Here is a 26204-nt window from a genome sequence, read left to right on the forward strand (position 1 = left end):
TGGAGGGAGGAGTTTAACTCGGAGTTCGAAACGGTTTGTTCCACTGGATTGCCCGGTGTCACTTTAGTTAAAATTTGATTGGATTGCAACGGATTGAGGAGGATTTGATGATGGATGGATGCGATGTAACTTTTTCAAAAATTTTGGATGCAAAACTTACTGAAAAATTCTTTAAGCGAAAGAAAGGTGGGGGTTGTAGCTCAAATGGTAGAGCGCTCGCTTAGCATGTGAGAGGCACTGGGATCGACGCCCAGCTACTCCATTCTTTTTTTTTCGGAATTGTGTCGGAGTACGAAAGATAAAAATATGTAATATTTGGACTATTTAGGGACTGTTAAAAGTAAAAGATAGAATATAGATTTCTTTATTGAATAAATGTTCGATGTATTTATATTGTTCATAATAGTTAAAAGGCATAAGTTCGGATGTAGTAGCATAGATATAGTTTGTCATAGTAATTCGCATGGATGGCATATAATGATCTTATCGGGCAAAAGATCATATGTCGATAGTAGTTGATATTTGAATTACCACAAACGTGACTTGCTAAACGTTACAACATAGTGATTTGTTGTGACTTCTTTTTTTTGGCATTTTGTCTTGTTTGTTGTCTTCTCTCATGTACTTTCTTGTACCACTTTCCATGCCAGAAATATATATAAATCGTTACTTATCCCCTTTTATTTTGCCCATCATTATTCTCTTTTTTTCTTATTATTTTACTTTTCAACTTAACTCAAAACAAGAAGCTATTATTATTTTATCCCATTTTTATAAACATACATTTTGGTTAGTTCAATTATTAGATATTCTATTATCTTTACTTCATTGCTAGTTCATTATCTAACATCTCATCAGTTGGTATTAATAAGATATAGTTAAAAACACAGTCCACATAATAATATACAGTAGGTGGATTGATTGTCCGGATGTTTTTCAAAAAAACACTTAATCAATCATAGTTTAACAGTCACCTTTTCTACTATGGACGCGTTTGACTGTTGAATAGACCAGTTGTTTTTGTATGTTTGGCTATAATTACAGAACAGTCCCGTCATATTTAGTTTGCTGAGGAAGTGTTAAAATCGCAGACCTAAGCCGGACAATTTATCCCTGTTTTAGAAAATACGTGAATTTTCCAGAAAGTTTTCCAAATTGGGCATACACAATCACAAAAACATATTTTTTTTTTTGTATGTAAAGACGTCTTATACGATACAAGAAGTCTTTGTATTCAAAAAATTTATTTCCTTTCCTTATTCTTCTTCTCTACAATTCTGCTAGAAATAATGAAATCGCTCTCAATTGAGAAACAAAACTGTATTAAAAACCTCTTGAAATTGGGTTTTTCGTATTCAAAAATAATAGAACGTGTGCCAGATGTTAAAAAGTCTGTGATAATTTGAGTATAAAAAGGTAGAAAATAAAAGATAAAAATAACAAGTAAAGAAATGAGACTCTTTAATCCTTTATTATAAGTTGGAGAGTTTGTCATGATAAAAATAGAGGTCCTTTTTATATTCAATTATTACTTCAAGATTTTTCCTGCGCAGATCGAATTGACTATTTACCCGCAAACTGGGAAATGGTAGAATTAGATTTAGAAATCAGTTACATATGAAACATAGCTTATTGTTATATACAAGGAGCTAGTTGACCCATATCCGGCACTTCTAGAGCATTATAGTTTATCCATTCAATGACAGGGTCCTTGATTGGATTACTAAAATAAATTTATGAGAAACTAGAAGATTCGGCAGCTACTCGACCAATCCAGGAACGATTATGAAATCTGATCTCAGTTTGACATATGAGGGAGCTGGTACTGTGTCGTACCAATAGGAATGTATTCGCAATATGGTACTTATAATACATAGGTTATATGTATTATAATTGAGTGACAAGATAAGAGTAATTATATTCGTGGAATTAGGCGTCAAATACGACAAAGTCCACAATTTCGGACTACAAACGAAAGTTTTTCCCTGACATGTCACATTCAGCATCAGGCCGTCATCGCATAGTGAAGGAGACAACTCGAAATGCCATTCGAAAGAAGGTCGTAATCGGTGATCTCAGAACAGAAAAAGAGGTGAAAAAGTATCTCAATGATCTAGGAGTCAAAATCGGATACTCTGCATACCTGAAACTACTAAAATCGATGGGTTTTGAGGTGGCTTTTTGAAAAAGATAAAACCTTTTCTTAGGGCGCATCACCGTAAACAAAGATTGGATTGGGCTAAAGCACATTGTAGTTAGACCAAAGATGATTGGAAACGTGTAGTTTACTCTGATGAGTTTAAAATAAACGTTTGGGGTTCCGATGGCATTAATTAATGCCGGACAAGACGGGACGACAAGTTACAGTTTCATCATCTAAGTCTTACAGTGAAGTTTGCAGGTGGAAAGTTATTCATGTGGGGATGTATAACTTACGATGGACCTGGTTATGCTTGTCAGATATTTGATGGCACCATGAAAAAAGATGATTACATTAATATCCTGAAAACAACAATAAAGGACACGCTTGACTGGTATGGTTATGACCCTGTAAAAATATATATTCAGCAGGACAAGGACCCAAAGCGCACTTCTAAGCTAACAAAGCAGTGGTTTAAAGACAACAACTTTAATACTGACTGGACGTATAGGTAGCCACCTTAGAGTACTGACTTAAATGAAATGGAGCACGTCTGGCACCACCTAAAATTGAAGTTTAGCTCGTATACGTCAAAAGCAGAAAGTGTTCATTAACTATGGGAAAGAGTCGAAGAGCAGTCAAATACCATTAGAAAGAAAGGCTGCCAGAGCTACATAGATAGCATGTCAGCAAGAATTGAGGCAGTCATTAAAGCCAATGGTGGTCATACGAACAACTAAACTAGTTTTTTATAACCGGATTAATTGTCCGAATGATGTAGTGTAATTTAAATCATTATAGATTTAATCTCAGATTATACATAGAAATAAAAAATGTAGTATTTTATACAGTACAATTTAATCTTTCTAACCATATAAATGTTTTGTCATTTGAATAATTGGGTCTTTAGATATCGTTCTTTTTGTCATTTTTCTAATAACATCCGGACAATTAATCCACCTACTGTACATATTTCATAATCATACAAAACAATAAAAATTGTCTTTTATCTTCTACAGTATTATCACTTTAAATTCAGACAAATGAAAATTATTTTCAGACAAGATCAAAAAAAAATTCAGACTAAAAAAAAATATTTTCAGACAAACGTAAAAAATTATTCAGATTATTTAAGAAAAAATATTCAGACAGACGTTTTCATCTTCTTAATTTTAAAGTTTCTTTTAACATAAAAATAGTTAAAATGCAAGCAGAAGATTACAACATAGCAAACGAGTTTGTAATGAGAGAACCTTATTTTGAAGAAGTCATCGATGAGATGGATGTGGATGAGGACCCTGCCACAACTTTTGGTAAATTAATTCTGTTGGCCGACGATTCGACTGTACCTCAGCAAATCTCGGTAAATGATGAGATGGAACAGGACAGTGGATCGGAAGAAGGGGAGAATGATGCGGAAAACAGCGACATCAACCTAAGCTCACACCAAACAACAGGTTATAAGGCCTATGGGCCCGATAATATTAGAAAGTTTCTTCAGCTTATGCAAGAAGAAGGTCACAGTGTTGCTAAACATGCCAAAACTTGTTTTATCCCACGCTCTACAGCCTATGAAATATTGAAACAGTGAAATGAAAGTGATGGAACCGTGATTCCTATCGGCTGTTTAAAGAAGCCTTCTAAAATAGGCGGGGCAAAGCGAGCAAACAATTGTAAGATCACGGCACAGCAAACTGAGTTTCTTGCCGAGTTAGTAGACAAAAACCCTTCTATTACCATTGACATGGCAAGAGAGGAACTGTGTTCCTCTTTTGACGGGTTTAGCATTTCCCAAAGTGGATTGAGACAGCATATGGTTGAAAAGATACGACTTTCATTAAAAGACTCACATGTCTATACAATGGAAAGAGATGCGAAGAGAACATTGGATCTTCGATTTAACGTAATAACTGCTTGGAAAGCAGCTGGGGTTGACTTCCAAACTAACTGCGTGTTTATGGATGAGGCCGGTTTCAACGCGCACCAGATCAGAAGTAAAGCCTGGTCCGTCAAGGGAACACCTGCCATTGTTTCTGTTCCAACTCAAAAGGGCGTTAACTTGAGCATTATTGGGTGTATATCGCCTTTTGGAACCATCAATTTTTCTAAGGTAGAGCCTTTGAAGCCAGCTGATGTAGCTAAGATAGAGAAAGAGTTTTCTTTACCAGCCAGCAAAAAAAAAAAGGCTAAAACCGATGACACAAAAAAAGAAAAGCCAAAAAAGGGTACGACTGCGTACCATGTTGTAACCTTTGTTCAAAATGTCATGGATGTCCTCGACAGACACAACAAGCATGGATTTTTATATCGTCATGGATAATTGTAGAATTCATCATTCCCATTATGTTGTTGATGCTATCGAAAGTAGAGGCTATAAGCCTTTATTTATGCCACCATAATCACCATTTTTGAATCCTATTGAGGAGTGCTGGTCCAAGATCAAGAAGCACATCAAAAGAAATCCGCTTTCAACTTTGGACACTTTAACCCCAAGAATCAAGGCAGCCTGTGAGACTATTACCACGGAAGATTGTAATGGTTGGATACGACACTCTGAAACGTACTGGGATAAATGCCTCAACAAAGAATCAAAACTAGTTTAAACTTTTACTTGTCTGAATTTTTGTTATCATATTTCTGAAAATAATTTCTCTTTGTCTGAATAATTTTTTACGTTTGTCTGAAAATATTTTTTTTTGAGCTTGTCCGAAAATAATTTTCATTTGTCTGAATTTAAAGTGATAATACTGTACTCTAGTTTCTATTTCATTACCCACATATCAAGATCAGACCCCGACAATTGTTATTGTCAGAGTGTCAGAAGATTTATAATAGATATAGTTATGTAGTCTTATAAGACGTACCCAAGTAAACTTTATTTTCAAAACCAAATCGCTCAATTTATAATAAAGTTTGGTTCCCCCTATATATATACTAGCGTATGACATTATTTTGGAAATTTTCAAGTTTACTATCCTCAGTTTCCCTTTTACTTTCCGTTACATTTTTTTTGTTTCATTTTTTTGCTTTTGCTGAAGTACAAACTTTATAATGCTTACACCTACGCAAACAAATATCTTGATCGCCATTTTGACCTTACGCAAACAAATGAAAGATATAAGAACACGGCAGCAACAAATAGTTTCGATGTTTTGGCTCCAAAGTCAATCACGAGACAACATAATCCAAGAGGGTTTTCTCTATCACTCAACATATTTTTTCGACGTTCCTTCTTTCTTCGAGGCTTTGCCCTTTCTCATTACTGGTAGACAGACCACCCGTACGGAGACATCTGCGGGAGGGCGTAACGTTTAACCACTACCATTATTGGACAATAACACATCCACATTTAATTGACGACAATAACCCACGTACCAGTTTTTGAGCCATGTACAGAATGGATCGCACGTCCTTTAAAAGGCTTGTTACTGAGCAACCACCCTGTTTTTGATCTAAGAGCACACAACGCTTTGCCAGTTTACACACAAGTATCCTGTGCTATATCGCGCTTGGCCGACTGTCATCTTGGATATGGAGCTTCTCACATTTCTTGGGGTGTTTTACATGGAAGTTACATGAATTTTTTTAGACGGTATTTAACAGCTGTTGAAGATGTTTGTGGCGATTTGATTAGCTGGCCCTTGGAAAGTGACAGAGTCAATGCTATCCCAAATGGCTTTGAGTGGCCGCATGGTTATAGATCTGGAGCTATCCCTCGTTTGACTAACGTCATAGGTGCCTTAGATGATACAAATGTTGCGATCCAAGCTAGAAAGCATCACAAGAAACAGTGGAGAGATAGAAAGGGAAATTTCTCTATGAAATTGACGGCTATCTGCGACGACAGAGGGCGTTTTACGTACACACGTATTGGAGATTCAGGTACAATAAAGTTATTTTGGAACATTTTTAGAATGTTTGGTCTGATAAATAGATAGGTCATACTCACGATGCTGCAGCGTTTTGATGGACTGAGGTTTATAATGAATTCTTAAATAATCCAAATTAATATTTTTTATCTAATAGGTCCATTCTTGCCGGTAAGTGCTTATCTTATTAGTGGATTACGTTTATACTTATCAATGTTTATTGTCGCATATGTAGATTCGGCATACCCTCTATGTCCGAACATCATTGGTCCTTACCCAACAACGGAAGTTAGAGGCGAATCTGCCGAGGCTATATCGAAAAGAAAATTTAAAAAAGGTACATTGATCGGCCAGAATGACAATTTAGAGAGCATTTGGGAGACTTGCATCACGTTGGAGATTTATCATTAAGCATGTTTATTTCAGAGAAACAAAGGATATATGTCAAGTGTCTACTGCAACTTGTACCCTTCATAAATTCTTTATATATATCAATGATCCTGACTTCCCTCCGGATGAAATAAATGATAATGATGATGTTATTGAGGAAAGTGGTAATAGTAATGAAAATGATAGAATGGGTGACAATGGTGGATCTTTAGCTGCAGGACAATCCAGAAGACAGCAATTGAACAGATGGTTTTCACAATAAAGAAAAATGTTTACTAACAGTTACGTATTAATTATTACACATTTGATGAGCTAACAAAGCTAATAGTCCACTCATCTGATCTTCGGATCTTCGTTATATGGCCTTGCTCTCCCGCATTTCAGCTTTCACATTATTAGCATTGGCATTGTTGCTAGCAATATGCGTTTCCATGTAACGTGCGATCGGACTTAAATGTTACAAACCTTAATTTCATTTCAATATTTTTATTTTCAAAATCTTAACATGGTGCCTTTTTTTTGAATTGTCTGAAGGTAGGCTTGTACATGCCAAGATCCTTGAAAATAGAAGCTTTTTAAACTCAGTCGAAATTAAAGGAAGAAAGAAAAGTTAATTAAATGTTTTCATCAAAAGTTACCTTTCGATGTGAAAGGTAACTTTTGGTCACAAATTTGTAAACATCACCAGTAACCTCTCTACCGTCGTCACACTTGCTGCAGGCATCAATATAATTCATGCATCGCTGAAAATACCGTTTGACTTTGGCGACATCTCCAGCCTTGTCCAGAAACCCGGAAATTTGGCCACAAGTGATTTTAATGTGTAATCACAATGAAGACAAGCCTCTCTTTTAGCTCCAACCCAATACATATCAATCCAATTACATTCATAGTGGTACTTGGGGTAGAGTTCAAAGATGTGACCCGCCTTCTCCACTGTTTCTTGAAGCGCCGTTTTTTGGGCAAGAAAATCTGGACGACTGGCTAAAAAATGCCTAGCACAGCACATAGATTTTCTGCTCTGGAAAGGATTCTTGCAATCCACCTTCCAATCCTTCCCGTCTAAATCAGCACCGAACCATTGCTTTCTTTAGACAAGAATATTGCGAATACCTGATTAAAAAATAAATAAATTATCTCCTAGCTTTATAACATAATCAATTATTTACCTTTAAAGTACCTTTCTTTACGAGTAATTGTTTTCCCCTTTTTGTCTCTAAGGGTACTCACCTCCTCAAAAAAAAAAAGTTCTGCTTTAAAACCTCTCCGCTAGTCAATGTAACTGTCTGTAAGAGGTAGCGGAATAAGATAGGTTGTAAAACTGAGTTTTATTAATATGTGATTGGTATAGGTATAAATACCTGATACCGAGTTACACAACTATTACACTGTCATAGGACGAAACTTGAAATTTTTCAGTTACTGGCCATATCTTCCCATTCAATGTTGTTCTTGAGGCAACCAGAGCATCCTCAGCAAATGCGGAATGGTTTGAGCTGTTGTCAAACAAAAATACACCAACGCAATTGGGATTGAGCAGCTCAAAAAGCTCAATTGCGTCATCTTTGAGCTGCTCGACCATGTGTTTATAGGTCCACCAACCTTCTTTATCACCACCGGCCTTAGAGTACCTTTTTGAGGTCCAACCGCCACTCTTCATCGTTCCATGACAAGGGCACTGGAACTCACTGATCATGATGGAAGATCCAGGCCGTTTTTTACGAATGTAGTTTTCGTCGCTAGTAAGCCAGAAATCGCTTTTTCCATCGTTTGCATAAAAAAGTGCTTTCATCTTGGGTTACAAAAACAATCTTCTTTTCACCATCTTTCAGAACAATTTCCAACACCTCTTCTTGATTGTCACCTTGGTAAAATTCAGAACGCTCCATGTATTTTAACATGCGTTTACTCCAAGCTTGTTCTATGTTCGACGACATCAGATCTCTCGTGACCATCGAAAAAAAATAGCCTTTTTGTTTTTAAGGTAATAATAGCCCCATTCGTAAAGATATCTGGCCACCGTAGTTTTACCAACGCTTTTAGTAACACCGAGAGTGGCAGGAATAACGTCCTCGTCGATAAAGTTTTTAATATTATCTATGTACTGTTTTGTAATTGGCAGTAGTCTTCTTAATCATATCCAAAACATTGGTCTTAAAGTTGTTATCAGCTAAGAAAGAGAGACGTTTAGCATAAACACCTTGAATATGGTTGGAAAAGACTTGATTTTCATGTTGTTCATTTACCCACTTGATAATTACTTTATGTCTGTAAAATTTGGAGCAATTGGGCCAAAGGGAATTTGCTGATTTCTTAGCTGCCTCGTGTTTTTTCAAACCTTCCAATCGGTTTTGAAAGTATTGCTGTACAGACACATAGCGGATATGATTGTATGAATCCACGTTACTACCATCGACCGATTTGTTTATTACTGGCTCAGCAATGGTTGGCATATACTTCAATAAAAGTCTAATTTTCTCAAGCTCTTTCTTGGTATGAGCCACGTACTCTTCTTTCTCTTCAGCGCGAGAGTCGTAAGAAATAGTGATACCAAAATTCAAAATGGTATCAGCAGGTTCGACAGTCTTTGCTTGCTTTTTTTCTCTCGAAATGGTTACTGCTGAAGCCTTATTGTAATGACCATTTTTAGGTCTTTTGGAATATGATCCATCATCGAAAAGTGCTTCATTGATGTTTTTTGATCTGGCCATACGCTACGTACAGTTGAGAAGATCATTGTTATCCTCTTCCCTTCGCAGACAATCCAATCTTCTTCGACAGCTTCAGCTGTTTGTTCAATAGCCATAATTTTACCAGTTGTATCTCTTAATCGATTGCGATTTGCTAAAGTTCTTTTACTAGATGCAGGTATTATGATGTAGTATGTAGTACAATAAAATAAATAAATTTTTTTCTGGTCAAGAAAGCTAAGCGCGAGTTTTGCCGAGTCGCAGGATAAATAATATCAAAACCCTGTTTTACATCATGTTCAAAATGTCAGTATATGACATAGAAAGCTACTTGAAGTCTCCCCAAATAATGTTAATATATGTTTTAACAACATTTCACGAGTTTTTTTTGATATCTTTATTTTTAGAGCTTCTGAAGGCTTTGGAATGATTGATAACCATAGACGTCTCATAATTTGTCCAATGATGATTGATTTTGAGTTTAAAATAGACGGATAACAAGAATCTCACTTCTTTACGAATAACGTAAAATAAGAATGTTTGAAGAACCCCAAATAATATTAATGTATGTTTTATGAGTATGTATGTACTTTTGGTTTTTTGAGCCGATACTTTTTCGAGCTTTTGAAGATCATTCAAGACTGACATTCATGCCTGGTTTAGTTTACCCATGGAAAATATTAAGACTACGCTTCTCTTATAAATACCGAGAAAGTAACAATGCATTTACAATCAAATTGAAAAGAAAAGTAGTAATCCAATTCCCCAAATATCGTTCCTAAACATATAAATATTAATGACCTTCTTTCCGTTTTCAAATATATTTATTTTTGGGCCTTCTGAACGTCTTTCAATATCTTTTTGAAATTAATCCGATTGTTATAACTAAAGCCGGAAACTCAAAAGAATTTGACAGAAAATACTAGAAACTTAGTAACTGTAGGCGCTATATTATTCGTTGTCGTATGTTACACTAACTTGGATCGGCATTTAAATTATTCACACACATAGACCATATTCTTTCAATATTTCCCCCCTACAGCCAAGTCCCAGCCAAAACATTTAAAAACCGACCAAATTTGAGAGTCTTCAGACGACTCAAAATTAAAGATATCAACTTCGACCTCCCCATTTTTTGTTCATAAACATCTACTTAACAATAAATGGGGACGTCGAAGTAGATATCTTTAATTTGGAGTCGTCTGAAGCTCTTGAAAAAATGTCTAAAATTATGGAACATTTAAGTCCGATCGCACGTTACTCCCTCAACATTTTTTCATGACGGTCCAGCGCCCAATCGTTTACACGATTTGGAACTGCTTCCTAACCTAATTGATCCGGGGTTAAGTTTACCGGTCGTGAGCGAGAAGTTACTAGTTAGTTAGGTGGTTGGCGAGGTCTAGGTGTTGACTCTTGACAAGGTCTCGGTGTCGACTCTTGGCGCGGACGAGGTGTCGGCACCTGGCGCGTACGAGGTATTGGTTCTTGCTGGGTGGGAGGAGAGGGTGATTGTTGTTGAAATGAATGTGGTGGTTGGCGATGAAAGGAGGGTGATGGTAATTGATATAAAGGTGATGTTTGACGAGGGGGAGACTATTGAGGTGGAACAGTTCTTCTTCTACTAGTGGGAGGTTCTAGGTCCTCGGACATAGAAGGTTGAACGTGCTTAAAATTTGATGATGATGGACGGAAAGAGGAAGAGGGGGGCAAAGGGTTTGTTTCTGCACTGGGAACAGGTACAGGTGGTGGAGCTGTAATATCCGTAAAGCGTCTGGTTTAAGAGAAGTAAATATAAAATGGTCTAATTGTAGGATAATCCTGAAATATTTCATCCAAATTGTCATATATCTCATCAGGGGCGAAGCCAGATTCTCCAGTAGTAGATCGTCTGGTCAGTTCTTTCTTGTAATTCTCAACAAGACTCTTCCATTTACTCTTGATAGGCTCTTACTCGCGGGACAGAACATTGGCATGTTGAGTTTTTTTATCATACTTTTTTTTCAAATTACGGTAAGATTCTCCAGTGTCGAAGTCGCTTTCGCTACTTTCAAGAGTAGGTAAGTAAATGGCATAACATTCGATAAGCAACATTGTTTCTAAAGATGACCATGAAGGCCCACGTCTTTCTTGAGAACTGGGAGTGTCTTCAAATGAGAAAACGCCGAAGATTGTCAGGGAAGGCAAATAAAAAAATGAAGTTTTATGAGAAAAATACAAGGAAGAATAAGCGAATATGGATTTTTATATCTTGAAGCAGTCGGGTCATCATAGTATTTCAATATCAAATTTTTACGTCATGTCAAACTTGTTTTTACTTTTTTGTAATTTATACCCCCCATAAATTTTGGCGGGTAATTTTTTTTTAAAGTTTAAATTACTATTTTGAGCGAAATGATCTTCTTCCCAAAACGTGAAAAGCGTTTTGCTTGGGAACGGCCCATGTAAGCCTGGTTTCAATATAAAGATGTAAAGCTAGTATAATTGTATGAAAGCCCTTCTTATGAATCGTCACTGAACAGTCTTACCAGTTACGTTTTACTATACTCCTTCCGAGACATAGATAACTGATTCGTCGTAGTATTTTGCTTTTAAATCTTTGTATTTTATTTTATTTTAGTTGACAATGTATAGTCTGGTGCTCATGTTTTAAGAATTTTTATCTTACTCTTTATCTTTATTTTACGTTACCGGTTTTCATTTGAACAAGCCAGTAATAATGGTGAATCACCTTGTGCACAGACACAAACAGTTCTGATTATAATAAATGGGTCAACGCGTGAGCGATGAATATTTTTACAGGATCATCCATTCTTATGTAATGTGATGATTCCTTTAATATAATCTACGACATTCACACCAATAATGACAAAGACCAAATTCATTGCTAGAGCTAGAGGAAATGCTCCTGCCTCATCCTCAAAAGCATGGGATGTCTTGAAACCTTTCTCGAATGGCACTAGTTTTAAGACTACTGTGGCTACCCAAAGACCGAGCTTCTGCGTTCAAACCAGTTGGCCACGGCTACGGCTTGCCAACTCATCCCGTCACCTAAGGTTTTCTCAGTTACTTTAGTAAGTACTATCAAGCTGCCAAAAAAGATTACCCACAGTTCGGAACCATCACAAGAATCTGAAATTGCAAATGGTAAAGACATCCCCTCTTCTTTCGACAACTCCTGGCTGTCTCATGTCAAACCTAATTTGCCTTGTGACATACACCTGTTATTCTCTCATCCAGAATTTGATTTGGATATGCAAAAGCAACTTCGAGAACAAAACTGACATGATCCGCCTAGGTTTCAGTTGCATGCTACCATGCAAAATGTCTCAGGCCATTATTGAAACCGAACTAGCCCATTGTCCCTGTTCCACCTGTTCCCTGTTCTCTGTCTCCTGTTACACATGTCACTGTCAAACATTAATATTGTTTCGTGTCTAACGTCTCTGTTCCGAATAAGGTATCTCCGTAATCTCTTGTCCTTGTAAAACACATTTAACTTCCGTTTCCTTTGTACCTATGCCAGTTAACTACCTTCTAAAACATTGATAATATCAGCCTATTTATCCTCTGCATCTATCCCCGAAATTATCTGTATCTATACCCGCTACCCCAAAGATGTCCCAAACTCAATATGACCAATAATCTGTCTCTGTAAATCTGATCCCCGAACCCTTGTTTACCCGATCTGTCAATTAATATAAATAACAGCATGTTTATTTATTCTTATTTCTGTATTCAAGATCTTATCTACTTTTCCTGCTTCTTTGAATAAACCTTTTTCTACCTACATTCCTTTTGGCGTTCTTCACGGAGTATTTACGGAGTTAGAAAGCCTAAGGGAAAAGGGTTAAAAAAAATACTATGTCCAACAAAAACAGTGCTTAAAAATATCATCACTTTTCAGAAGTCACACTTTTTTTAAAAAAATTGATTATATAAGCGAGTGATGGGCTGTATGTCCCGAACGGCCATCATGGTATCCATACTATAGCATTTACACGATTTAAATTGATTAGTCAGTGAGGGGCTATATGTCCCGAACGGGCAAACTCAGCATCCATACTACAAGCATTTACATGATTTTAACTGATTAGTGAGTGAGGGGCTGTAAGTCCCGAACGGCAAATAAACAAAAACCTCAGTCCCACGAGAGGGCCGCAGGTCCCGATCGGCAGTGTGAAGAGCGCCTAAAAAACCGGCCGGAGGTCGGTTTTTTTTTTTATATATCCTAATACTAATAGATATAAAATTTTCTCTTTGCCTTGTCCTCATCTTAATAACCATTCTGTTCTGCTCTTGCTCCGCCCCGCTCCTGACGAAAACCGTCGCTTAGATGAATACGAAGCTAAATTTACTGTACTAGAAGCTATCATACAAGATTGTATTATATTAAAAGTCTCAACTTTGGGACTTGAAATCAAACTTTCAGATCAAGCCGCAATGTTCGTCAATCTACAACTCCAGCCTGAAAATAAAAAAGAATCTAATTCCAGCATAAATGTCAATCAACTTAGGGCCCTCGCAAGCACATCAAACTATTTTTTAAAGATCCCCATTAAGGACATTAATTTTTTTTTTTTTTGTGAAAGGTTACAGTTTTTCCAAGTAGAATCTTTTAAAATTTTAATAGTATGTTTGGACGATTAATAACAGCATTGAATATTTTCAGTGCTAAAAAATCCGAATTGTCCAAACGAAGAATTAAAATCTGCCGGCCCCAAAAACCTTCTATCAGAGTATTTAATGTCCAAATCGGATTATTGAAATCACAAATGTTGTTTATTTTTTAATAAGAGCCTTTCATTTTTATCGATTTACTTTTTTTCTAACATCTCCATTTTATTTTACAGATATAAGTTTCCAAAATTATTCAAATGCTGATTTCATCAATGGCCAACGCCCAAACCCTCCTGTGGTAAGAGGCCGACCTAGAGTAAACCCTCCGTCTGCTACACAGATTCCCACTGACGTACCTGTTCCATCCTCTCTACTGGAATGAAGAGTCGTCATATTTCTACGAGGCGTTGTCCAGTAGAATTAAGAATTTCCATTCTATCTTTTTCGAGAAATTCAGACTCTTCGTTGATTTGAACTATTAGGAACTGCAACTGAGACACGATAAACGCAATTTGTTATGGGGTTATCATTCTTAAAATATAATAAAAAAATCGGTTAAACTGAAATTTTGTCTTTAAAAAATAAAGGAACAGATATTTTAGTAATCTGCAAAAATATTATTATTAATCATTCAAATTGGGTCATTTAAAAAGCAACGCCATGGATTTCAGAAAAAGATTTCTTTTGGACGTCTAAAGTAACCTTTCACAAAAAAAAAATTAATGTCCTTAATCGGGATCTTTAAAAAATAGTTTGATGTGCTTGCGAGGGCCCTTAGTGATCTGGCAACTAATGGAAATATCTGGAGTGAGCCACCTCCCTCTTCGTCCGCTCTTAGCACTATCAAAGCCACTTTTAGGCCGAAAGACTCTCCCAGTAAGCCTGGTTTAACCATGGCCCAAAAAGTTTGCTATCAATGCCAACAAGCCACTCAAGCCCAAGGCCCGGCCGAAGAAAATGACAGCTGATGCTATTGCCAGCATTGTTCGTCCATTTTTGAGCGTGATCCCACCAAACCCAATGGTTTTTAATATGTATATACCGTCCGAAATGGAAAGATCATTAGCACGAAAACCCACAGGCGTTTGAACTCATCCGGTGTCGATACAGGACGTATCATTGATATCATTTTTCATGCCAATGGTATTGTTAATGTTCTTGTACACGAGTTGTATACTCCTGTATTCACCAACATTATGAATATAGTCAAGGTCAATGTAACTAAGGTTTTTGATCCTCTAGATCCCTCCCATCTCGCCAATTCATTGTCTTTTCGACCCCAATGAGGTTCGTACCAACAATGCTGCTGACCTAAGCGCAAATCAATGCAAACGCACCCTCTTGTGCCTCCGCAACACTTGTCCTCACCAGGTCAAGGCTGTTGGTCATTCTAAGATTAATTTGGGTTATATCAGTGAAAAGGATCTTTAACAATGCAAAGAAAATTTTTAAACGAAGAGAAATAGTCATTGAAGTAACTTAAAACCAAATACTGAAATCCCTGTGGTAAAATTGCTAACGAAATCATATTTTAAATCTGTACTAACAACTTGGACAGACGACGCAATAAAGTATCTTTGTCCGCTAATTGTCTGGTCAAAATTTAACTCTTTGATTATCCTAACAAAACAAATTTTCACGCGGCTATTGTGGATGAATGTCAACAATTGCAAGATTTAGACTCTAAAGTTTTTGCCCTTTACAAAACATCGCATGGAATTCAAGTCAAATTTTTTCCGAATACAAATTGGCTGTTTAAAAATGAATAAACAGCTAAACAAAACATTTTTCAAAATATGTGTAATCCATCTAATAAGAGTTTTAGTGGGGCTATATTTTGGTAAACACAGTTCGTAATCACTCTATATCATACAAATCTAGGAATTCTGGTCCGTTATCCCTCAAAATCCGTTGACTTCAGGGTACTCCGGTCCGTTATCCCTCGAAATCCGTTGACTTCGGGGTACTCTGGTCCGTTATCCCTCAAAATCCGTTGACTTCAGAGTACTGCGGTCCATTATCCGTCGTTATGCAATACCTCCGAAAATTCAGGTCCGTTATCTGTTCAGATCTGTCACTTTAGGATCCTCTGGTTACATTGAACTACCAACCGAAAGAGATTACAAAAAATTAGAAACGGTTCTAGAATGTTCCATGAATTCTAAAGCTGTATAGGATTATCGGAGTTCGTTTCACATGTAAGATAACTCGCAAATTATATGAGAATATCCTTAAACTTGGGTTGGATTTCAAAAACCTATACACAGAGACATCCAAAGTTTCCTAACTATTTGACTTTTTGATATTTTGAAAAGAAATCACATGTTGATAGCATAGGGACACTTTGGAAACATTGTTATTTTTTTTTTTTTTGTTATTATTAGATTGTTAATCGGGCTAAAAGCGTTTCATAAAAAACGTATAAATTACTATCACTCTTGTAAGAAGTTATTAGAATTTTTTCCATAAGAGCATCCCCAGCAGTGGCGCTTAAAATCCGTTTTTCGGTTATATAAGCGCAAAATAGTAGTTTTTCCACCCCCAGCAGTGGGCTTAAAGTTGTTTTATCTAACCAAAATTTAAAAAAAAACCTTAAAATTTCGCTAAAGTAACAGATTTTTTAACGTCAAAAAAAATTCGTCTTTGACAATAAAAAAATTACCCCTTTTTAAAAAAATTAACTCAAAGAAATGAACAGTATGTACGACTCTAACAACGACCAAGCTAACTTGGACATGGTTCTTGACAACCTCAATGTTGACGATGAGCAGTTGGTCAATGACGATGACAACACCAACGTCATGGACTACTCCTGTGACAATGACAGCGATGAGAGTGATGTCGAGGAGCAAAGCGAAGCTCTTTCCATTGCGCCTAAGCAGCGTCATGCTTGGACGACTGCTCAAGACGTCCAGATATGTAAGTTTTGGGTGGCCGTCTCGGAAAGACCTATCGAAGGAAATTCGGTTAAATCATCTGCTTTTTGGAAGTGTGTTCTTTCCGACTTTAAGGCTGCCGGCGACCAAGCCTGGCCAGAAAGAACAGAAAAAAGTCTGAAAGACCACTGGAGAGTTGTTTCTGCTTTGGTCAGCAAGTTTTGTGGTGTCGTCGCTGCAATTGAATGACGTAAGGCAAGTGGTAAAGTTGCCGCTGACGAGGTAAGAATTATGATTAGATTTGTTTTAAAAATATTAGAATCTAGAGCAAACATTTTTATAAATAGGTGGGTGATAGCTTTAAGCTTTTTGAGCGAAAGTACCAGGTTCGATTCAAATACTTCCCGTGCTTTCAAGAGCTCAGTGGTGCCCCTACGTGGAAAAGTGAGTTGAAGTGCAGAGATCCCAAAATTAAGGCGAAGAAGCAAAAGGTTGTGAAGAGTAAAGTGGCTACCTCTTCAGCTTTACGTAGTCATGCTGATACTGATGCTGGTATGCGGGCAGCAGATAATGACGATGAGGATGTCATGAGTGACGAATCGGTTGCAGTGCGTCCTATGGGACGTAAAAAGAGCAAGAAGGATGCCGATTTGATCACGAAGTACAAAGGGCTTTTGGATAAATTGGACAAGATGCAATCACAAGGAGACGAGGACTTTAAGAAGGTCCTTGGAAAGATGGATCAAGCCCGTGAGATCCAACTTCGTCAGGTGGAAGAAGATCGCGAGCAACGTGAACGAGAAAGAGATGACGCCTTGTTCAGGATTAACTTGAAGGATTTTGAGGGTGACGAGACGGCATTGCTTTATTATAAGTTTAATCGTGAGGAAGTCTTAGAACAACGTCGAGAACGATCAAGAAAGGCAAGACTTGCCAGAGAACAATACTTCTTTTGTTTTTCTTTTTTAATCGATTTTTTTTAATTTTATAATGTGATTTTTCATTTTAGTTTGAGGGGCTTCCAAATCCTTTTATGTGCCAAAGATGGGAGACCAGGGCAGCTTTCAATCTGAAGTGCTCAGATGAGTCTATGATATGACCATGACGTTCCAAAAACCTACTGAAGCTATAATGTGAACCATCACGAGAAATGTCAGCAACCTCAGCAGGATTGGCAGAATGCATTTTATGGCATCTGTACGATCCCATATCGCTTTCGTCGCGCTCATCCTCAACAATCATGTTGTATATGATGATACATGCTTTCATGATCGTATGAAGATCACCATTTCTCCATTGTCTTGCAATATTACTAATAATGGCAAATCGAGCCTGCAACACACCAAAAGCTCTCTCCACATCCTTTCGACATGCTTCTTGTGTCTTGGCAAAGTTCTATTTAAGAGGAAGAGTCGATTAATAACCCAAATAATAAGTATTGCTAGGAGAAACAAGACTTACAGCTTCGGTATCAGGTCTAGGGACAGAATACGTCTTCACAATGTTCGCATAATTGGGGTATATCCCGTCACTAAGATAATACCCCAAATTGAAATATTCGTCACCAATGTTAAACTTGACATCAGGACCGCTTCCTTCCGTATACCTATCAAAGATTTCCGATCTGTTAAGAACATTGATATCATTGAGCGAGCCAGGCAAACCAAAATTGGCATGCCAGATCCAAAAAATCGTAAGATGCCACGGCCTCAAGAATGATTGTTGGCTTCTTGTCTTTGCCTGTATACTGCCCATGATATGCTGTTTGGCAGTTTTTCTATGCCCAGTGCATGCAATCAATTGATCCCAGCATACCAGGGAGTCCACGTTTCTAATTCTGCTCCAACAGTCTTTCCGTATCTTTCTCGTTGGGCTTTCTCAGATATTCCTCACCGAAAACATCAACGACTGCAGCACAGAATTTCTTGAGGCTCTTTATTGCAGTACTTTCGCCCAATCTCAAGTACTCATCTACTGCATCAGCACTAAAACCGTAACACAATTGTCGGAGAGCAGCAGTAGCTTTCTGCAAAGGATAAAGACCCAATTTTCCAGCAGCATTTCGCTTTTTTTGGAAGTATGGATCATGCTCGGTGGCAGCTTCCACAATTCTCATAAAAAGGCTTTTACGCATTCGGAATCGACGACGAAACTTCTTTTCACAGTAAACTGGTCTCTCGGCAAAGTAATCGTTCATAAGAAGCTGATAGCCTGCCTCACTATCTCTATTAATGACTCTACGTCCCTTGACAGAGCTACCTGTCTTTGACTTTCTCTTCATTTCCTCTAAACACATTTCAATTTTAATTAACTGAACAGCAGTGTCTATTCTACGCTTTTTGATAATTGCCATTTCGAGGGTGTCATGAACCACGTACTTTGCACTTTGCCCCTGACCACGAATCCCCGACTATTGGAATGTTCTGGAATCTCATGCTGAGATTCAACAACGCCAGTGTCCAGAACCTTCCAGGACCTTCCAAGACTATCCACGCAACGAACCTCCGCTTCCAAGAGATTAGTAATCATGACTCGTTTCCAAGTATCTCCGACGCCAAGCAATTAGTAGTCATGACTCATGGGTTTCGGCCACGTAAGCTGAAACCAACACTAAGACTAATTAAGTAAGCCAAGACATTCTTAAATGCAAACCCATGTTATCTGAAAAGATATAAATACTCCCCCTTTCCATTGCCTTCCCCGTTCGATGTCGATTATCTTGTATCCTTCCCCTTCCCTGTATAATCTATTACTATTATTAAATATTTTATAAACCACTCTTCCTTTGTCTTTGTATAACTAGTAGGTATCTTCTGATATTATTGCTATAATATAGTCCTAGCCACGTTCCTGGCAGAGGGCTGCGTAATTGTCCATGTTAAAAAGTCTTTAAGATGAGTAAAAAGTAAACTTTTTTTTGCAGGCACATACAATTAAGCTTTTAAAGTCAGTTTTTACTTTTTTTTGTCAACTGCTGGGGGTAATTTAAAACTTTTATTTAACCGCACTTTTATTTAACCGCACTTTTATTTAACCGCACTTTTATTTAACCGTTTTTTAAGCGCCACTGCTGGGGATGCTCTAACGTTTGCAGAAACATTTTTTTGTTCGAAACACGGCTCATATTTTTAATTCTACGACTTGCTAGTATAGTCAAATGTTGCTCTAATGGTATGAGTGCTTTGGAGACTGGTTCTAGTACTGGTGTATGTACTAAAACTATCAACAGAATTAACTAGACCCACTTGGTTTTATGAGTGCGCCGCGCGTTGTCCGTCCGCCAAAAATAACAAGCTGGAATGTCGACTATGTATTTATGATAAGTAACAGAAACAGGAGTTGAGTTGGCTTTTAAGGTGATACAAGCAGTTTCCAATGAATTCTAATTTCCAGAAGTTGCACCACCGTTCCTGTGATACTCAAATAACGTGTTTTTCCATTTATTAAGCCCGAAAAAGCGTTAATTGGAAGAAAGAAAATATCCGACAGTGTTGTCTATTTCGAAATCTCAAATTGAGAGCACCGTACTGTAACAAACTAGAAAGTCGTGGTTTTGTCAGATGACACAAAAATAAAACTTTGCAGATTTGAGAAATCCTTTGTTTATACAGAAGAAATGGTAAGAAACTTTATCCATATGTTTAGCAGCAGGCACTGAAATCTGGACGAGGATGCCTAATTATTTGTTATGACATCAAATGGCAGGAAGTAAGAGTTTTTGGTTTTATCGAATTAATTTATCTGAGGTCAAATATGTAATGCGCTCTCGTTTTCTTACCGCAATCGATTGAAAGAGAACAACATTTTACGGGATGGTTTATTTCGTGGTGATCCTGGTTCTTCAATCAAAGCACTGATTAGTACTAATACTGATTTGGAGAAGCATTCTTTGGTGCTAGAAAAAAACGTTTCAGAAAACTATTTCATTTTGAAGTTGATGCTTGTTTTAAATTGCGCAGACGGTTTAAGGTCGACAGTGGCTTCAATTCAGGTCCAAATGATTCCAATCACGATGGATATTAATTGCACATAAATACATGTATTCAAGAAACGTTGCCAGTTCTTCTTCGGTTTGGTTTCTGGGTACATTGTCGGACGCAGATGTCTATATTTTCGTTAGATTTTATTCTATTGTTGCTGTTGAGGAATCGTTATCGTGTACAAACGTGATGGACGTAAGGTTCGTCTTTTATGTAGTGTCTAAGTGTCTTGTCATTGACGTGTCAAAATTCGACTCTTTCTGGTCTGTCGTTTGCATTCATGCCTTCTTATAAAAAAGGTAATTGTTTTGAAGATAAAATATTTTGACGCGTTTTGAACATTCCACAGACAAAATTGGTTGTATCCAGTCATTCTCCAAGTAATAAAGACCAGACACGTTTAAGTTTACGACCCCTATCATTTCCTAATCTCTAGAAAAATAACATATAGGGTGTTCCCAAGCAAAAAAATTTTGTGAACCCCTTTTTTGTAAAAATTTGGAACCCCCTCCATAAGGCAATTATAACGTTATATTTTTATACTCCTCAGCCAAAAAACGTCGAAAATTCTTGCTAACCATTTTAAAAGATAAACCACCATCAGGGGGTGGTTTAATTACGAAAATGGATTTACGAACCCCTCTGATGTAATGCTTTCATCATTCAAAAAATACTAAAATGCCCCCACTAGTTGACAGTATGATCATAATAATTTTTACTTTGTTGTTTTCTTTTCTTTATTTTTTGATATTCAAAACTAGCAAATAATATTAACTTTACCTTTATGAACAATGTTCGGTACCATCAACTTCAACGCCCCTTCCAGTTCAGCTGCTTCCACCTCCAGTACTCCTATTGAGGACGACAGAACAAGAGGTCCAAATTGGAGTGTAGCAGGAGAATGCTTGTTAATTCAAATTTATAATAAGCATTTGAGTTCTCTTGAAAAAACCAAAAGTGATCACCAAAAGGGGGAGAAATACACGGAGATGTCGATTGAACATAATCAACTGGCTCGCCTTCAGAATTTGAGAAGTCGACCATCAGAGGAGCAAAAAAAAAATGGAAGCGTATGGTGAAAGATTTCAAGGAAGAGTTTGCTAGACGCCAATCAACAGGTGAATCAGGTTTCGAACCTGATGTTGTCTATGAAAAGCTGGAAGAGTTCTTGACAAAATTTCCCGCCATCTTGCCACCACACATGTACTCATCCCATTCCAGACAGTTCGTTGACAATACTAATGGTGGAAATCAAGGATCATCTACAGCTCCAGCTGAATCTTTGTCTGTACCTATTGCAGAACATGAAAGTCCTGCTCCTCCTCAGGAATTGCAACCACCTTCTTCTCGCAGAATAGTGGAACCATCCCCTCCCGATCACATCTCCAGTACTCCTCCTCCTCCTGTCAATCTTTCTACGGCCTCACCACCCAATCCTTCTTCCGCCCATCAGCCTACCAATTCTTCTTCTGCGCCACCTCGTTGTCCAAGATTAAACGTAGGCTCTACACCATCTACCACGACCTCTGATACTGAAGCTATGCTTAGTCGCATTGTTGATAGAGAGCACAAGCTTCGTAATGGAACATTTCGAGAGTTCAGAGAGTATATGGATTCACGATTAGGAAGAAGAGATCCTACGGGAGAAGCAATCATTGCTTCTTTGAACCGAGCTACAGCTGCTTTGGAACGAAACGGTGATAGATTAAGCGAGTTGCATAATTGTATGCATTAACAAAGACCCAATCAATAAAGATATTCTTTTTTTTAATACATATGTTAAATTACATTTGGTACCCCTTTATTGTCTAGGTTGAAACCATCGGTTCAACTAATCTCTTCTTGTAAGAACAGACTCTCGAGCTGTTTCGCCATTCCCCTCTTCATCTTCATCCATCTTGATTCCCTCGTCAATTTCAAAATCTGGATCCCCAATGTTAATACAGAAATTGTGTAAAATACAAGCCGCAGTAATGACTTGGCATATATCTTTAATCTTCTTCATGTATACGTGTTTTTTTATGAACCTCCATCTAGCTGAGAGTATTCCAAAAGCTCTTTCGATGGTCATTCTTGCTTAAGAGTGGACCTTGTTGAATTTGCGTTTGGCAACGGCCTGGTCAGAATTGCCTGATACTTCATTCAAAGGATATGGAACAATTACATTACGACAGAGAGCATATGCGGAATCTAAAGAGGATGTGTAAGTAAATTATATGTTAACTTTATAGCCAGTATATAAATAACCTGCAAGAATCTAACCGTCCAAAGGAAAAAAATGTTGCTGGCTGTCGTAAAAACTGGGTGTACACTTCAGTCCACTTGAAAGCACCTGCATCTTGGGTGCGACCTATAAATACATATCAGTAAGACAATCAACATGTTATGGATATTTCGCTATTACCAGAGTCACCGACACGGATGTACGTAAAACAGCATTTGTTGTCACAGATTGCTGTCAGTTTCATCGCAAAGTTACCCTTTCAATCACGCTAATGTTCTGGGTGATTTCTAGGACACTCAATAACAACATTTTTACCATCGAGTGCTCCTATTGCTTTGGGCAAACGACGGATAGCCCCTTCTTCTGGACCATGAGGCCATTCAAAACCCGTATGAATTTCCTCAACCCTTTGCTGATTCATAGGCCAGTTGATCAGATCTCCGTATACCCCTTCGATTGCAACCAAAAATCTTCGGAAAAAGTTGATATAACTACCATGCGATACACCAAAAGCCATGTTACTAGTTCTGTAACCAATATGACAGTTGGCTAAGTGCCATATAGCACATGAAATCTGGATGTATGTGGGGATGCTGTTGTGGGCTAACAGATCAAATGCTGGATACTGACTGAGGTCGTTGACAAGTCTGAAGAAGCTACTAAGATTCATGCGATACATTGCTCAAAAACTAGTGCGTGGATTGTCATCTTCAGCGAGAAAAGGGTGCGTGATTGTCCAGTAGTGATAGTTGGAAAACGTTCCATTGTTGTTTGGACGAACTCGAGTTGAACGTGTGCCAGTTAATAGGAAGGGTAAGGCATGAAAAACGAAAGTTACATCAAAAACTGAAGAAAAATAAAAAAGAAAAGTTTCGTGAAGCAAGTTGATCTCCAACTGACGTTGTTCCATATACCACTGAATTGCGGCTACATTCATGTTAATGAGCGTCATTGATTCTTCGTAAACAGTTGTTAACTCATTGAGTGATTCTTCGAAAGTAGACATTTCGGCAAAGATAATAATAAATTTATGGGAAAAAAATAATAAAAAGAAAAAAGTTACAGGAGGATAGTAATCTGACAAAAATCTGCCCTGATGTCATACGCTATACCGAATTTGGGGGTGGGGGTTCCAAGTTTTTACAAAAAGAGGGGTTCACAAATTTTTTTTGCTTGGGAACACCCATAGTCGATAAAATTCAGTCCGTAATCCATTCCTGCAAGGTTAAAAACAGTTTGAGTGGTAGTACAAAAAATATCGTCACCATAACATTTTTACTGTTTACGACTGTACATCCAATTCGGAATATTCACAAAGTGATCTGTAATAACGCCAGTATAATTCCGTAGCTATTTGCCTGTATTGCAGAGCAGTCTGAAATAGTAATTTTACAGTGTGATTTACAAATTTTTATAGTTATTAAAATGATTGTAGGTCAAGACGAAACGTTGAAGAGGTTTCAGTTACCGAGAACCGCAGGACTGATGTTGTTTAAAAATATATCAGATGTGAGCATTTTGGTGGCTACTGCTACACCCCTAATTTTGAAGAGTAGTCACCTGAAAATTTTTTGTATGGAAAGGCAGCGCAGCTGTCTTTCAAAAGTTTATTTATTGTCCCGGTGGGACTAAAGCGGAGTTAAGATTTAATGGGAAAATGATTTTTTTTTTCAAAAGTGACGAAGAATAATGTCAATGAGTTACAATTAGGACAACAAAGGCGATTGAAGTGGCTTGTGAATGAAATTACGTTGTTATTAATCGACCAGCGATTGGAAGTGCAATTGCCATACAATACAAGAGCAGAGTGGGAGCGCCGTGGCGGTTGTCAAAGTCTGATCGCCAAAGACAAGTTTCCAATGAGATCTCCAGATCCTGAGTAATATGCAGCCAATAATGGAGATGAAAGATAGCGAAGTGACAACAGTACATTTTTTGTTTTGAAAGTCACCATAATCAAGCGAAAGGAGTATACATAGTATTTTACCAGATTCAATGGGCATGTCTGGAAAGAAGGTTGATAAACACTGGAGCCAAATAGATTTTTTTGTCGGACAATCATATAAAAAGTGGCGTAGAGTATCCTCGGTTAGTGGACAATGTATACAAGGAGCAGAAGGAAAATATTCGGGGATGATATTGTGCAAGAGACTTTTTTTGGGCAACTTGTGATGAATCGCCCGATACCATACTGTAAAAATGCTGGGAGAAATTAGTAGACTCCAAAACGTTTTCCATTTGTCTATACTAAAGGTGGTAGTGGGTTTCGGAGGGAACAGAGAGTCACGTAACATTACTACCAATTGCTTAGGTTTATCGAATGCTAGAAGATATGTAGACATTTGCGACTCAAGAAGGGGACGGAGATCAATAGTGCCAGTGGCTTCTATACTGGTACCCAAAAGATGTTCGAAATTACTGGTATGTTGAATATACCCATTTGCTATTGCTACTCGAAATTTACGAAGTAACGTAGGGAATTTAGCTGCACGATCGGATCTTTGTCGAAAGATATGTGTATGGGGTCCGAAAATAAAGAAATCGCATACCAAAGTCTTAGACATACTGGCACTGTTCCTAGGAAAAACTACAGACATAATTAACTCAGAGGCCGGTATAACAGTAGTGTTGGGAGCAGGAATGACGATTGAAGCTAGATCGAATTAAAGAAACGTAGCCAAAGACAGGTTAGACTGGCTAATACTATAGTTAGGTAAAGAATCGATTAGAGGAAAGAGAATTGTAAACAAATTAGTTGTTAACTGACGAAACCCCCGTCTTTTTCTTGAGAATAGAAGTGGCCAAATGTAAGAGGATGGACCTCCCGATGCGATGAGAGAAAGACCATATTTGAGATATGGAACACTGTTGTGTAGAAAGGATCGATGATGATGTTGTGGCAGTTGTAGCACTGTGGGATCAATAATCAAGTCCACTAGCCAACTCCAGTGTAGTTTAAGTTGTTGAACTAAAGGATCTAAAATGCCAACACCGCCTTTCGTTTTATAAGGAACGAAGTTTCTGTATGTAATTTTTAGAACGCGATATGCATTAAGAAAAGTGCTACAGATTCCACGTAGACGATCTATTTGGCCTTTTGTCAGAGGAACTATGCGTAGAACATGCCATAATTTTGAAAGGAGAAGGCTGTTGAGAACCACTGATCGGCCTTTGATTGAAAGGTCACGTTCAGAGTGTATTTCACACCCACGTTGGATCTTTTGTATCAGAATGTCAATCGCTAGGTTTTTTTGAGAAGCGTTAAAGTATAGTGGGTGGCTCAGATAAGTAAGCGCATTAGGAGAATGTCGATCATGCCATCAGGTGATGGGTGTCTCCCGTGAATGGAAAGACGCCGTCCAGTACTAACTTGTTTTACCTGACAATGAGAACGCTTGAGTCTTAGCAAAATTTAGTT

The 26204-nt window shown here is 37.6% G+C and overlaps 2 protein-coding genes and 1 non-coding gene across 3 annotated transcripts; all 3 read left to right on the plus strand.

Annotated features, from left to right (window-relative positions):
- The first annotated feature begins 189 nt into the window (after positions 1 to 189).
- Positions 190 to 262, plus strand: EV154DRAFT_t140. The gene has a single exon. It is a non-coding gene; the product is annotated as a tRNA-Ala (tRNA).
- Positions 263 to 11951: 11689 nt separating this feature from the next.
- On the plus strand, positions 11952 to 12370 carry EV154DRAFT_487716 (uncharacterized protein; the record flags this gene model as incomplete). The annotated part of the gene is made up of 2 exons (XM_051599001.1): positions 11952 to 12160; positions 12199 to 12370. The coding sequence occupies 2 exons, from the start codon at positions 11952 to 11954 to the stop codon at positions 12368 to 12370; spliced, it is 381 nt and encodes a 126-aa protein (XP_051451186.1).
- A 2128-nt stretch (positions 12371 to 14498) lies between these two features.
- Positions 14499 to 15137, plus strand: EV154DRAFT_487717 (uncharacterized protein; the record flags this gene model as incomplete). Its single annotated transcript, XM_051599002.1, has 3 exons — positions 14499 to 14582; positions 14765 to 14923; positions 14949 to 15137. The coding sequence occupies 3 exons, from the start codon at positions 14499 to 14501 to the stop codon at positions 15135 to 15137; spliced, it is 432 nt and encodes a 143-aa protein (XP_051451187.1).
- Positions 15138 to 26204: the final 11067 nt, after the last annotated feature.

The sequence above is a fragment of the Mucor mucedo genome (assembly GCF_025094135.1).
Source record: "Mucor mucedo strain NRRL 3635 chromosome Unknown EV154scaffold_198, whole genome shotgun sequence".
Classification (NCBI taxonomy): domain Eukaryota; kingdom Fungi; phylum Mucoromycota; class Mucoromycetes; order Mucorales; family Mucoraceae; genus Mucor; species Mucor mucedo.